General features: G+C 41.5%; 1 protein-coding gene across 3 annotated transcripts in view; it reads left to right on the top strand.

Moving 5' to 3' along the window:
- The first annotated feature begins 1692 nt into the window (after nt 1–1692).
- Nucleotides 1693–16155, top strand: part of Rpp30 (ribonuclease P protein subunit Rpp30) — a 42441-nt gene continuing 27978 nt past the window's right edge. Inside the window, exons 1-6 of one of the 3 annotated variants that reach the window (XM_050188121.3) lie at nt 1693–1771; nt 2166–2298; nt 3559–3623; nt 4761–4889; nt 13522–13590; nt 15730–15819. In XM_050188121.3, coding sequence (XP_050044078.1) covers nt 2214–2298; nt 3559–3623; nt 4761–4889; nt 13522–13590; nt 15730–15819 — 438 coding nt within the window. In that variant the 5' untranslated portion in view covers nt 1693–1771; nt 2166–2213. Of the gene's footprint in view, nt 1838–2165; nt 2299–3558; nt 3624–4760; nt 4890–13521; nt 13591–15729; nt 15820–16155 lie in introns of all 3 variants that reach the window. The other 2 variants (XM_055076568.2, XM_055076567.2) reach the window with 2 other exon arrangements.

Below are 16155 nucleotides of genomic sequence, written 5' to 3'. Positions count from 1 at the left end.
AGTCGTGCTTCTTGATATAAAACATCGTTAGCTACAAATTTTGGTAAACCAAGACAATTCTAAGGAGCCTCCGCTCTAGAAGAACCAGAGGTTTAAACTTGTATGCTGTCCCACCAGAGAATAGAACGCACCCAAATTCCAGTATTGGTCGAGCGTACATGCCATAAATCATTATTAGAGTTTCCCTGCGTAGCCCAGAGTGATGTCGGCCAAGTTTGCTTATCATGCCAACAGCGCGTCCTGCTCTAGATTTAACAGGATCAATCCGATTTCGCCAGCTAAATTTTGAGTCGCATATTACACATAGATATTTTATGAAGTCAATTTGCGAAATTATTTCCTGACGCTATTGGAGAGAGATATCATTCGGTACATTCAATGAAAAAAACAATTAAGGAACTTTTGTAGACATTAAGTGCCATTCGAAAATCTGCAAACCAGTCTTCATACGTTGCTAAATATCACTGCAGTGTTCTTTCTAATGAGTGAATATCATTCGCAGGCGCAAAGAATGCTATGTCGCCTGCATATTGTACACTGCATACTTGTATGGTATCGCACAGTGTAACTGAGCTTCATAAAACGTTAAACAAAATAGATGAAAGGACAGATCCCTGGGGAACTCCTGTTGACTGATTATATTTTTGCGTCAACAAGCCACGTTGGGAACAATAAAATTTCCTATCCTTTAAAAATTCATGTATCCAATTTATAATATACCGAGGCAAACTCATGCCATTTGAAATGTTAAGGACTACGACATGCTCCGCACTGTCTTATGCTTTAGCTAAATCAAGGGTCACTAAACCTACATACTGATATATGTGTCGAGCAAGCTTAACGCGTCCCTCTAAATCCACATGTGAGCACCATATCGAGCATCCGGGTCTAAATTCAATCTGACATGGGCTCAATAACGTATTATTCGTTGAAAATTTCATGCGGAATTGTAGAAGTAGATGTAACCTGTTTGTGCCTCTTTCTCCTCTCGATCGAGTTTCGAAACATGGGGCTTCTATTGGCATGCAAAAGCTGAACCAATATTGATAAGGTATTTGAGGTCTCAGAATATGCAGCCAATGAACATTCAAGTTGATACCACTAGCAATGGTACAAAATAAGACCGGCTCGATTAATCGATTAAGAAAAAGAAAGAAAGAGACAGAAGAAAAAGAAATCTGGTGAACGACACCAGAGGCTTGACATGAAATCTACACACAAAGTAGTCAAAATAGCATGATCGTAACGCAAATGTATTCACAGAATATTTCAGAATGCGGAAACTACGAAAAAAGTTTCTGTGCAAGCAAAGCGCAAGCAAGCAGTGTACGCATTTGAATGTGGTACTACAGAGAAAGACATAGTGGCACCGACATTGCAAGCCTGTCTTAACATTAGGCTGGATGCTTAGTGCGAAATTTGTATTGTTTGCCATCTACCGCATTTCGAAAACTTTTGTGGTTAACTGCACAGGCAGTCCTCGCATACAGGAACCGTAAAGACTTGCACGCACGTAACAATTTTTAAAAGCAAAACCGAAACTAACTCAAATAATATTGCTTCAGAAGTTGACACTTTAGTTCAATGTTATTTATAATGTAAAAGAATAACTTTATTTTTTATATATTACTCAATACTAATTTTGTGCAGTGTGGTCAAAGTCGTAAGGTTAAGCGTTTTCCGGTCAAAACCTTTATTGCGTTGGTAACACTGTTGTCAACAAACGGCGCGCACGGAACACATGTTCGGCGTGAAGAGTGTATCTTTATAGGTAACATTTACTGTTTCCCTTTTAATTTACTTCGCTTAAGGCCATAATTTTCCTGCATTTAGCAACGTATACATCATCTTCACCTTTTGTTGTTTAGTGTAAAAGCTGTTGCTGACGTGAAGAAATTAAAATGTAGTTGTTCTTGTAACACTACCCACTGTACCTTGTAGTGCGGTTAGCTGCTGAATAGTGTCGTGTTTGGCCTCGATCGCTGAACGTGTAATGAAAATACCAGGGCGAGAAAAGTGTTGACCCCGTGAACACTTTACGACTGTGATGTAGGCGATCTTGTCGCCGTGATGTATCAACACTTAAATCGTGTTTAACTGATGATTTGTATTGTAACGTGCTTTCCAGGCAAACAGGCCTGTTATGGTATTAATCTCTTTTTCAGTGCCCTGCATACACAAGCCGCGGAACTCAAGGGCAAGAAACTGTCGACATGGATTTGAACTTAATTGTTCAACGAGAATCGGAGAAATTGGACAAATCGAATGTGATCAAAAAGATTAAGACCGCTTTTCAGCGTAAGTATGTCATTCTTCTTTTCTAAAGGAAATTTCTGCTTTTGCACGATTTTTAAATGACGAGACTGTACTGGTTATTTCGAACGAAAGCTTACCTTAGGACACAGGCCCCTGTGATGCTCAATGGGGTTGATACGTGGGGTAAACATACATATCGTAAGGTACCGTCTTCATAGTAATTCACTACAATAAGGATCTTCAGCCACTCTAGCTAGAAAAGTACGTTTCATCTCACTTCATCCAGCTTGATTGTTTCTTGATTGCTTATTGTTATCAAATTTTGCTTACCTCCAACCACAGTGAGGAACAAGAGCTGCAAACGGCGTCCTGATTTTAAATAATTCCAGAGATAGCATCATGAAAGCATCTTAAGGCCCTTTGTTTTGTTTAACACTACCTATGCTAATATTTGGGAAGCAATCAATAATTGCGAGATTTCATGGTTTTTAGTGACTAAACTGCTTTGTAAGTTGGATTTACTCTGTTGAAATCAGTTTTGGATGCTTTAAACAACAAGCCAAAGTAATGGCTGAAGACTGCAGTGTATTCACCTTAGGCAAGTTGCACTGCATAACCTCACAGAAAAAGAGAAAAAAACAACACAGTTGAATAGGAAGGCTGGATTGGATGGATGGGTGGAATCAATTTACTGAAAGGTCCTGCGAGCTACGGGGCGCAAGGCCCCCTAGAGCGGGCTACTCCCACGTTGGGACCGGGAGTTTTAACTCCCTGGCCGCATCATGGGCTCGCCTCACGGCTCACAGCTGCTCCGCCAGGTCCGTGCTGCGTAATGCTTCTTGTAGCCTGGCGGAGTCTTGATTCTTGTTTGCGTGGGTCTGACCACATGGCCAGAGCAAGTGATGTACGTCTAGTGCGCTAAGGCAGTTTTCGCAATATGATGTTGTGTATAGCTCAGGCATGTAGTGATGTAGTCTGTTCTGTGTGGGGTATGTGTTGGTTTGAAGCATTCTGAATGTGAGGCCTTGAGGCCTGGTGAGCTTGATGTGAGGTGTGCTGTATATTCTGCAGTCTAAATGATAACACCCAAATAATTGGTTGTCAGCATGCATCTATAGTACAAAACATGTGTAGTGTGATTTCAGAACGTGCATATATTGCTGCTAGTTAGCACAGTTGCTCATTTCCTGTCCCACATTCTTTTGGGCTAAATTTTCACATACTGTATCTACAAGGCAGCCCGAATAACCGCTGTATTACTTGAGCTTATTTTAACAGTTGCACTTTTCTTTTTGTTTTCAGTCGGATATGACGTTGTTGCTCTCAACGTTGTCATAGGAGCTAGTGAACTTGGTTCTAAGAACAAGGCAAGTAAAGTTGGCTGTATTGCTTGTCTATTCATTTCTGAGAGGATGCTGTAATCTTCACGACGAGTTAAGATAAAACGAATTAAAATAAACACTTTCCATTATCCTGGACATATACCTTTTACATTGAATTAAGCCAAGAATTTGAACTCTTTATGGCCTAAAGGAATACCACAAAATTTTCAGAATTAAATAACCCACATGTCCTTGCCAACCAGATGATACCGATGTCACATGACCACTTTTGATTGCGAACAAGCTTGATATAGATCGAAATTCATGACTGCAATTGGCTCCCTCGAGCAACTCGCTCAAAGGAGCCAGTCACAACCGGGAAATTTGATCCGGATTGGGCTTGATCGCAATCAGAAGTTTATCGTGTGGCACCAGTATAAGATAGAGTTCAAGTGCTACAACTTCAATAGATCTTCAGAAATGATGAAGAAGGTGATTACATAAGGACTTAAACATTAAACATAGTGCAATGATGAGAGCTTGCTCGTGGCCGCAGGGAAAAACCTTACCAACCTGGTCACAGCTGATCAGCTGTATTGTTGAGGACAGTGGTTGGGCAGGCTCCAGGTAATGGGACAGTGAGGGCCACCTCATCACAAATGACGGCCTTGATTTGAGGCAGCAGAGACCTGTTATCAGTATGGCCAGGAGCATTTACCAGGTTTGAAAGGCATTCGACGTGATGAGCTGTTTGGTGGGTGAGTGCTCGTGGTCGGGTTAATTTACCAAACTTTGACAGTAGGTGCGCACGCTGACATCGGTGAAGGGTTTCCTAGCCAGGAGCATATGAAAGGCATTGTGTTTGGTTCCCTTGTGGAATTGTCTGACGTTTTCTACTGTCATCGTTGGGCTCACATTTTTACAGTAGCAATGATAACAAGAACTGTCGATATATTAGTGCAGATTGGTGAGTCACAGCTACTGTTGCAACAACTACTATTGTTGCAGTCTTGGTCAGACACAGATAGACTCAAAAATAGCTTTTATTTATTGCATTATGTTACGCGGTTCAGTTTGCATCTTTTCAAGACGAATCCAGGCACAGTTTGCATGGCGTGTGTAGCACTCCCATCACAGTTTCAGCCCTTTGTATATTGACTTATATTCTTATTTTCATGCCAGATCCCAGAACCTCCACAGTACTCATTGACTCATCCAGACCTTCAGCCATTGACACCACGAAATCGAAGGCTTAGAATTCTCACACGACTAACTGCTAATTTGACAGACAGTGCCGAGTCACATAGGCTGGTAAGTGTTTCCTGCTGTTGTAGATCGTAAAGTATGGTAGAGTTGTTGAATCTCATACGGCATTACAGCTGCTGAAAGAAGCCTTTAAAAGACAAATTAAAAGAATATAAGAAACCTTGACAGTAGCTTGACCATTTTACTGCATATGCCTTCAAGTTATGATACTGGCATTACTTATAATTCAACCCACCTGGCCAAACCCATCTTTAACTGCACACAATCATGCATATTATTGGCCAATACGAAAATATCATAAAAAGTGTCAAGAAAGTCTGTGTGGTTGTTGCCCCTTGGACATCTTCGCTAGCATTGATAAAAAAGAATCTGTGTTGCCATGGGCAGGTATCACGCTACACAGTATCTTGTGCCTAATTTCTGCAAGTGTGAAACATGTGCTGCCCCATTTTGAGACATAAGCAGCAGCCATTAGGTCTCTAGTTTGCAAATGTGCCATTTCCTGTGTAATTTAATGCATAGCTGACATAGAAAGCACTGATACCGATACGCTTTATAGCTCTACTAGAAATAAGTGATGGGTTGTGAAAAGGGCAACCTGGGTATTTATGCATGTTGAGTGGCCATTGGACATGTCATGCTGCTCTTGTCAGCTCACCAAAGTTAAGCAGCATTGGGCTCAGTCAGTATTTGAGATAGAGACCACTTGAAAATGCTAAGTGCTTGCAATATCCCTGTTGGTGTGGCATAGTTTAGGCCTTGATGGCGAGAGATACAGCTGCGATCAAATGCTATAGACTGTTATGTGTAATTACAACATCAAATACCACCTCTGCGGTTGTGAGTACCATTTACAGTACCATTTCCCAAGCTTAAGAGGAAGCTTTGGCTCCGGGCCAACTCCGATTTCCTTATTTAAATACATGTAAAACACAGAAATGCTCTCATGAAGCAACTGTCATGTCAGTATGGAAGCTGTGATGGCCATGCTCAATGTGTAATCATGGGTGTGGTTCCAAATGCATCAGTGACCATTCAGAATAGAAAAGGGCAACTGGAAGTGAGCTTACAAGCGCCGTGACAATGCTCAAAGGAATGCATATTGTCCACGTGTTAGGCTGCCGCGTCATCGTCTCTGTTGTTATCACAAACACTGTTGTGGTTATGTTGTCCTTGCAATACACACTGCTATTGTAAATCAACAAAATGATGGCCGATCATTCGCAGGCCCTAATAATAAAGACTGTGCATATAAGCATGGTACTGTTTAATGACAGCTGCTAGCACTGCATGCATATCTTGCCAATGCTTTGTTTCCTATGCAACTTCAACCACACAAACCAGCACTTTTGATACCATACTTACCGCTCAAGTTTTTTTTTATTGGGATTTGTTTATAAGTGAGTCTTGATTAGATGCTGTTGACTAGGACTGTTCTAAGAACCTGCGAAGTAATCTTTAATGGTGAAGCATAGAAACTTTGGCTTAACAAAATGCACAATTTGACGAAATATCTTTCTTTTTTTCCTTCGAATACAACTTTCTTATAGTAGTGGCATTTAGACTGTACAGTTATTACTTTCATATTCATAATTAGCAAGCGTACCACCTGAGTGAAAGTAAGAACCGCTTCATTTGCTCATTGTGTGAAAACAAAAGAGTGGCCTTGTGTGGACTCTGACGATCTTGTACAAATGTACTAAGTCGTTAGAGTAGGTTGTTCTGATCATTAATTGATGTATCTAAGTTCTCCACATAAAGTGTGTAATTTGTTATAAGGTTTTAAAAATGTACATCGCTACCGATCGCAGCACTCCACTTGGCTGAGTTTTTAGACGCCCCTGACTAGGCAACGCAAGGTGACCATATGACACCTGCAGGGCGAGCTATCTGATTGGCTGCCCAGGGCGCATCATCGATAATTTTTCTAGCTTTATAGCAAACAAACGTTGTTTGTAATACTGGTTAGTTAATTTGTTTCCATAAAAAAGAAAGTAACTGAAAGAGAATGCACAAGGAAGATTTATCACTACATTCATGACTTCCGGCACACGACAAGTGTTGTCTGCTTGTGTTACAATGTGCTCCATGTTGACAAGAGCTTCATGGTTAGTGTTGGTCTCGATCTCTCTTCTTTTTTTTTTTTCGTGAGCACTATGGTTCACCCTTGTTACGTCGTGGGCTGCAAACGTAGCGACTGGCAATATATCAAGCTGCGACATTGTGTCCCTCTGCAAGGCAGCAGATGAGCGGAGTGGCTGCAGTGCATCAGACTGTTGTTATCCAATTGGCGGCAGGATTTCTGCATTTGCGGCTTTCACTTTACACTGGAGGATTACTACCACAATAGTGTTTCACGCGTCTGATATTCGGGTGAACGCAAGCGCAAGCGGACTGGGCCTGGCCATTTCACTGTGCCCGTGCAGTTTCATGGGATGAGCAGAGGCGCAAACATGAACGGTCTGCACGGTGCGTTTACCTGGTGGCACAGAGCTCAGCCAAACACAGTAGCAGTGATGAAGTGTATTCTACATTGGCTTTGGGTGTAAATTTTTAGCAGGAGCGTAATCGTGAACATGTTGTTTTTCTAGATGTTTAAAATGTTTTACACTTGGTTAGAGCAACATTAGCTCTTAGTTCGGCTGGTTAAGGGGGGACACGGGTTGTGGCGACCAAAAATCGCGAAAAAAACTCGATTTTTTTTCTTGCATTTTTGGAATGTACAGCTATTATTGCATCTATATTGTTAATTTCATACCGATAACATCAGTATTTTAGCCGCAGTGACGCCTTATACGACATGTACTAGCTGAATTTCAGGCGGAACTTGCGCTGAAACGGCATATTTTCCGAAACGCGCGCCTGCTCTTCCACGTGTGCTAGCGCGGACATCTTGGTCTCATTTGAAAGAGCCGACTTTTCCCTTCAAATTCCCGCCAGAACGGGCCCCATTCAGCCATTGGCCACTTATAAAATGCGCGGCAAAGAAAGGTACTAGAACGCCCTCCTATTCGTCACTCGGTGCACGTGACTTGAGCTTGCCTCCCGATTGGCGGAACTGCATGGCCATCGTCTGCTCCGCGCTTGGAGCCGCGCACTGAGATGCGCCATCTTGCCCCAGTGTCAACGCGATATCTGAAACGGAACGCAAATTTCGAACGCGGCACAAGTTTGGTGCGCAAAAAGTGGGACGGACACTCATCGAATACTTCAAAAAACGCTGCTCAACACTGCAAAACGCTCAGGACGCCACAACCTCAGCGACCGATGCCGAAATCGTCGATGCAGCAACGGCAGGCCTAACGACCGCATCGGCTGCTGCGGATACTGTGACAAGTCCGCCAGCCGTTGACCCTTCGACCCAGCGCTCGCATACGGCAAGATACGATCTACCGACAACCCTCCAAGCGGGAGGAGGAGGAAGCGAAAGCCAAAGCAAAGCTATCGGAGTTGTCTTCCGCTCCAGCGACGGAGAGGAAACGCGAGTGTGGGTGACAGCACCGACGATGCACTTCGCCCGCCTGATGGGACTACGTTTACGATTGTGAATTTGAGTGCCGTGAACACATTATTAACATTTGCGAACTGCAACATCTGCAGTGGTGCCTTATAAATCGTCCGAGACGAGCGGGAATACGGACTCGCTGTGAAGCTGCGTTTTATGTGCGCAAATTGTGGAGAGATTGCGTCGGTGTGGAGCTCGCTGCGCGTTCACAGTGCTGAACGAATGAAACCCTTTGCTGTGAACGTTTTGGCTACGCGTGCCATGCAGGCAGCGGAGAACCGACAGACCGCGCTCAATGACGTTTGTCTCGTTGATGGGCATCAGCCGTCGGGCTCTTCACACGAAAACGTGCCAGAGCTACGTGAAGACGAAGTTGACGCCAGCGGCCGATCGCGCGTCGCGTAATCTGACGAGCGACTGCGCGCGGTCGGTTCGCGAACTTTACGCCGAACTGAACGTGGGTCATACTGGGAACATCGCTGTGTGCAAGGGCAAGGGCCTCAAAGGACATAATGAAAGAACTATGTCTAAATCCGAGCGAGCAAAGTCGCACCCTCATGGCCGAGAAATATAGGCGTCAAATGACAGCATCAGCCAAGAAATGCAAAGCATCACAAAATTTGCGCCAGTCCCTCAAAAAGCGGCACACCGGAGCTGGGAGTCAGCAGGACTACATGCCTGGTGCCTACTGAGCTGTTACAGCTGTAAATTTGTAAATAAAGTAGGGTTTTGCACGTTTTCTCACTTTTCTCAAAACATGTTTTTGGGTCACTTCACTAGACTGTCGAAGTGATATCTCATGATCTAGAACAGCTAGAGCACTAATTCTTTCTTTAGCAGAAAGCCTAATCTACATATTACAAAGTGCTGAGAGCAGAATTTCAAATTTGTGCGTATGTATATTTCCATTTTATGAATTTTCTTTTGGTGTGGTAGCCTTAGGTCAAGGAAAGAATTTTGATCACCTGCAGAATGGCTAATTAAAATTACATTTGAAAACTTTTTGCAGCATTGCAGTTATTGCACATTATAGTATCTAGCTATGCAATAATATTCAATTTCTGCTCAGCAGTTTTTTTTCCATTGTCTCCGGAAACAATAGAGTGGCAGCACCGTCAATCTCCTGAACTAATGAACCTACAAGAAAGATGATTGCATATTTGAATTGCGCCAGTCCCTCAAAAAGCGGCACACCGGAGCTGGGAGTCAGCAGGACTACATGCCTGGTGCCTACTGAGCTGTTACAGCTGTAATTTTGTAAATAAAGTAGGGTTTTGCACGTTTTCTCACTTTTCTCGAAACATGTTTTTGGGTCACTTCACTAGACTGTCGAAGTGATATATCATGATCTAGAACAGCTAGAGCACTAATTCTTTCTTTAGCAGAAAGCCTAATCTACATATTACAAAGTGCTGAGAGCAGAATTTCAAATTTGTGCGTATGTATATTTCCATTTTATGAATTTTCTTTTGGTGTGGTAGCCTTAGGTCAAGGAAAGAATTTTGATCACCTGCAGAATGGCTAATTAAAATTACATTTGAAAACTTTTTGCAGCATTGCAGTTATTGCACATTATAGTATCTAGCTATGCAATAATATTCAATTTCTGCTCAGCAGTTTTTTTTCCATTGTCTCCGGAAACAATAGAGTGGCAGCACCGTCAATCTCCTGAACTAATGAACCTACAAGAAAGATGATTGCATATTTGAATTGCGCCAGTCCCTCAAAAAGCGGCACACCGGAGCTGGGAGTCAGCAGGACTACATGCCTGGTGCCTACTGAGCTGTTACAGCTGTAATTTTGTAAATAAAGTAGGGTTTTGCACGTTTTCTCACTTTTCTCAAAACATGTTTTTGGGTCACTTCACTAGACTGTCGAAGTGATATCTCATGATCTAGAACAGCTAGAGCACTAATTCTTTCTGTAGCAGAAAGCCTAATCTACATATTACAAAGTGCTGAGAGCAGAATTTCAAATTTGTGCGTATGTATATTTCCATTTTATGAATTTTCTTTTGGTGTGGTAGCCTTAGGTCAAGGAAAGAATTTTGATCACCTGCAGAATGGCTAATTAAAATTACATTTGAAAACTTTTTGCAGCATTGCAGTTATTGCACATTATAGTATCTAGCTATGCAATAATATTCAATTTCTGCTCAGCAGTTTTTTTTCCATTGTCTCCGGAAACAATAGAGTGGCAGCACCGTCAATCTCCTGAACTAATGAACCTACAAGAAAGATGATTGCATATTTGAATTGCGCCAGTCCCTCAAAAAGCGGCACACCGGAGCTGGGAGTCAGCAGGACTACATGCCTGGTGCCTACTGAGCTGTTACAGCTGTAAATTTGTAAATAAAGTAGGGTTTTGCACGTTTTCTCACTTTTCTCAAAACATGTTTTTGGGTCACTTCACTAGACTGTCGAAGTGATATCTCATGATCTAGAACAGCTAGAGCACTAATTCTTTCTTTAGCAGAAAGCCTAATCTACATATTACAAAGTGCTGAGAGCAGAATTTCAAATTTGTGCGTATGTATATTTCCATTTTATGAATTTTCTTTTGGTGTGGTAGCCTTAGGTCAAGGAAAGAATTTTGATCACCTGCAGAATGGCTAATTAAAATTTCATTTGAAAACTTTTTGCAGCATTGCAGTTATTGCACATTATAGTATCTAGCTATGCAATAATATTCAATTTCTGCTCAGCAGTTTTGTTTCCATTGTCTCCGGAAACAATAGAGTGGCAGCACCGTCAATCTCCTGAACTAATGAACCTACAAGAAAGATTATTGCATATTTGAATTGTGCCAGTCCCTCAAAAAGCGGCACACCGGAGCTGGGAGTCAGCAGGACTACATGCCTGGTGCCTACTGAGCTGTTACAGCTGTAAATTTGTAAATAAAGTAGGGTTTTGCACGTTTTCTCACTTTTCTCAAAACATGTTTTTGGGTCACTTCACTAGACTGTCGAAGTGATATCTCATGATCTAGAACAGCTAGAGCACTAATTCTTTCTTTAGCAGAAAGCCTAATCTACATATTACAAAGTGCTGAGAGCAGAATTTCAAATTTGTGCGTATGTATATTTCCATTTTATGAATTTTCTTTTGGTGTGGTAGCCTTAGGTCAAGGAAAGAATTTTGATCACCTGCAGAATGGCTAATTAAAATTACATTTGAAAACTTTTTGCAGCATTGCAGTTATTGCACATTATAGTATCTAGCTATGCAATAATATTCAATTTCTGCTCAGCAGTTTTTTTTCCATTGTCTCCGGAAACAATAGAGTGGCAGCACCGTCAATCTCCTGAACTAATGAACCTACAAGAAAGATTATTGCATATTTGAAATCAGCACGAAAAACTAAGTAAGCTTGTATATTTTCATCAGATTTGGCCATAAGATGCAGGTAATAATCTCCACAACCCATGTCCCCCCTTAAGCTCTGTGCCACCAAATGACTCGACCGTGCAGAACAATCAGGCCGCTCACGGAAGTCTACGCTAAAGCTCCTTCATCACAGCAATAGTAGTATTGAGAGTCTTTAGTTTATGCCTCCACTCACCCGTTGAAAAGCCCAGCTCGCCTTTGTTTGCTGGAATACCGGACATGCTCGGTAGTGTGACAGAATGCTCGCAATGCATGCTGCTTCGATAACTCTCGCTTGGGATCGACTACCACTCGACTTGGAGCTGATGGAGAGGTTGAAGAGGCTTCACGCATGCTCTCCTAGACAACCGGAAGTAGACAACATGGTGTCCCATCATGACGCATGGCTATGGAGGAGGATAACTTGTAATCGTTCACAGCTCTCCTAATATGAGACACTTGACTTAAATTGTGGCACTAATGCTTTAATGTGGCTGTACCCTACACGTCTACAAAATTTTTCCAAACCGTTTCAGGGACCCTTTAAACAACACGGCAGTGCCTTGTCAGAAATGTGCTGAAGTCAGGCTTAGTATGGCCGCGCCCACTTCTTACAATCCCGCCACTTGCAATGAATGTGCATTTATTGCAACAACAGAACACTAGTCAAAACTTACATGCACACTATGGCACATAGTCTGAGATAAAGTGAATGTGGACAGGCTAATAACTTGGTTACATCAAACATGTTATTATCCTCCCTTATAATTAGTGACACTCCCCTCCATTCACCTTGTCTTTCTTGGTTCTTCAGGGATTTCTGTCACCAACTTGCTAGATTGCTTTATTTAGCATGTTATCTGTAGTGACAAGAAACAATAATAGTTAGGGCATCCCATTGCACCACAATACAGGTGTCTTGAAAAGATCCATCCCTGTGAGACACTGTAAAAGGCCTGTGACTAGTTTTGCAGGAATGGTAATGTTTTTCACATTGATGAACAGAAACAGGTATCGGGTCAAGGAGGTTGGCTGGGCAGATAATGAATCTGAGAAAGTTCTAATCACATGTACACTGCCATTGCCTATGGCCTATTCACGCACATATGCTGCATTAAATGGTACATTCGAAGCATGAGGGTAACAACATTGTTACCCTCATGCTTTCTTGGTTACCCAAGAATAAATGTTTCAGGTTGGTTTTATGCACCTTTCAGTTGTGTCTTGTTAATACTTTAGCCGCGTGAATCCTAACAGAGGGTAACAACATTGTTACCCTCATGCCACAGCAATAAAATCACGTGAGATCCAAGAAAATTCAATGCACAATAGATATCATGATGAAGTAACTTGAATATATATTTCTCAATACTCCCCCTATACTATGCAACTTTTTGAAGCACCAAAAGTTGGGGCATTTGGTACATATTCCCAATTCGATTTTTTTTTAATGTAGGTTTACACCTAAAAATAAATTTTGTCATTCTATATCACTCTGTGCAGATGATTAAAGAAAGTACAAAAATGTTAAACTCATGAGGGCAGTGAACAATATTGAGCTGGTTTAATTTGTTCCAATTTCTTAAACACTTGGCACAGGTTACCAAAAAGCCCTGTATATAACTTCTCAGTCAGCTTATTCATCCACTAGACCATCCAAAAGAATAGCATATTTATATAATGTAAGATAATAGATGCTGCACCAATTTTTTAATTAGAAGGATTCCATCTCTGTTGAAAACAAATAGTTGTCACCCGATGTTTGTGTTTTCTTGAAGTTGCCTTGAAAATATCTGCCACTGTTCAGTTTCAGTCTCCTGTTGCCAAGAAGTATGACATCATTGCGGTCTCGGTTACCCAAGAAAAAATGTTTCAGGTTGGTTTTATGCACCTTTCAGTTGTGTCTTGTTAATACTTTAGCCGCGTGAATCCTAACAGACTACAGTGGCAACACAAGCTCTCTATTAAATCACATGTTTACCAGCGTGCCCATCAGGAAAACTGAAAATCAGGACGAATAATAAAAATTATATTTTAAGCTTTAAATGCCCTCACACATGTTTAGGCTAATCTCGATTAGAGCTGTGCTCTAAAATTTAATAATGGATGGACCCCTAAATGATTTTGATGGTTGTGTATGAATGGATTAATTTGGCGAGGTGCTTGTGAACATAAAGGGACAACTTTATATCCTTTGTACTAAGCCCGCATTTTATAAATTGATGTTATTTATCTCACATCCCTACTGGTCAAAGCGATGAATCTCCATTTATGTCTTCCCACCCCTGTTCATTCTATGTTGAATCGGTTGGTGGTGTCATCCGGGTGTGCGATCCCATTGGTTTCCTGTCTGAAATCACTTAGAACAAGTTAGCCTTTTCAGAGTTCGAGTTTTTTGGAGCTGACGCACTCCCACGCCGAATTTTTTCTCGGATAATCTTGTCAAATAAACACAATTGTTTATTTTTGGCTATATATCAGGGAAAAAAATGACACAGATAATGGTAAGTGCTTCCTTAATACGGTCATCACATTCTTATCATCCAAAAATAATAATACATGCAGCACACTGGAGAAGAGCATCGTATTCAGTATTTTTTCATGATGTCAGGGTAAGAATCTGATGTCAAAGTTGCCTCTTCTGCCCGCGCATGACAGGCTGTCATTTCCTGAGTCCAAGCTTCTGAGTCAGAGTGCGAGCCAGGCTCGGACTTATCAGATGACAGCTTATCATCCATGCCTGGCTCATATTCGGAGTTGAAGGAGCTGCCGCTCCAAAGGGCAATTAAAGGTTCTGTGCAAGCAGCCATCTCAAAGCGATCATGCAGCCACTCTTAAGTAAGGAGTACTTTTGTTTATTGAAGCTTGGCCAGATAAAGCAAAGAGAGCAGCCGATGAAAGACCTACAATAGAGGGCAGGGAGATCCTGGAGAAAGCGCACCAATGAAAGGAGCACCCTCATTGTTCGAAAGGAGTGGTCTTTGTGAAAATAGTGAGGGATGGAAGGATGGGGCGATGCAGAAGAATGGCGAGCGAAGCTGTGCATATGGACCCCTTAATGGTGAACTGCACCTCCATCATGGGTTGGCCTGGTATTGCACTATCTTCGGGATCAACCCACGTATGGGGTGTGCTTAATGCCTGCTTCACTTCTGCTGCGGGTCAGCCCGGCATTGCACTATCTTTGGGATCGACTCACATATGGGGAGTGTTTAGCACCTACTTCACTTCTGCCGTGTGTCGGCCCGGTATTTTACTATCTTCAGGACCAGCCCATATATGGGGAGGGCTTAACTTGGGTCACTCAAGTTAATATCAGGGTTTGAAGCTGTATTGTTCCTTCATCGCGAAGATCGGAATGCAGTAATGCAAAACTGTGCTAATTTTGTGAACCTGTCCATGAGGAGCACGTTTCCCACTGGCACATTTATCTTTATATATATATATATATATATATATATATATATATATATATATATATATATATATATATATATATATATATATATATATATAGTACTGCCAGTATAAGGACCATTTGAGGAGTTGAAGGCACTAAAATGGGTACAATATGAGGGGTAACCAAAACAACAACACAAGCATCTCAGCAAAACAGCATGTTAATTTTAAATGCAATGTACTATACAAACACAAGAATAAACAGCTACAGCAGTAGAAAAATTAAGCTCTGCATACCGTATAATGATAAAAAGAATTTCACGTAGTAAATGTTTCACAAATCCTTCAACATGAGGCTAACATTTTGGCAACTGTTTATCATCTAGTAAAGCATTAAATTGCTGTATGACCATGTCAGTTATTAAGGCCCTCACAATGGTTCTGACATGAAATTAGGCTTGATTTCAAAAGGTGTACGTCTGCTCTTTTGCTATTTTACTCAACCAACTTGTTTTTTCATGATGTGTCACTATTGCTGAAAGTGTAGCAAAACAATTTTACTATATTTGGCCAGTATCTATACTGTTTAATCTATGCTGTCCCTTCTTGCTCACAGCATCTCTGCAACCAGGGAGAGTTTGACATAGTCTGCCTTCCACTTGACGATCGGCTCCCATTTGTGGTGAAGCGAACACAATACGGAGCAGTGAGTGATACATTTTGTAGGTCTCCTAAATGCATGCCACTGTCACTATCATGAACTCATTTCCTTAAACGGTATCAGTATGTAAAATTCAAATAAATAATCACAAGAGTAATTCAGGGGAAATAATAATTCTTTTAAGTTTTATTTGTTAACACTTTTCTCTTAGTGCCTATTCTTATCGATAACCTGCTATCGACAGTTACAAATTTGTATTTTGCCTCTTTCTGAGCGCTCACAGATAGCTAGCTCCATTCAATGGATTATTTAGAAACTATGTAGTCAGTTTTGGTTTTTGGTTTTCTTTTTATGCAGCACATACGTTTTTAAAGTGCCTCC

The sequence above is a fragment of the Dermacentor andersoni genome, chromosome 2, assembly GCF_023375885.2.
Source record: "Dermacentor andersoni chromosome 2, qqDerAnde1_hic_scaffold, whole genome shotgun sequence".
Taxonomy (NCBI): Eukaryota; Metazoa; Arthropoda; class Arachnida; order Ixodida; family Ixodidae; genus Dermacentor; species Dermacentor andersoni.
This window is presented reverse-complemented; position numbering and strand designations above follow the sequence as displayed.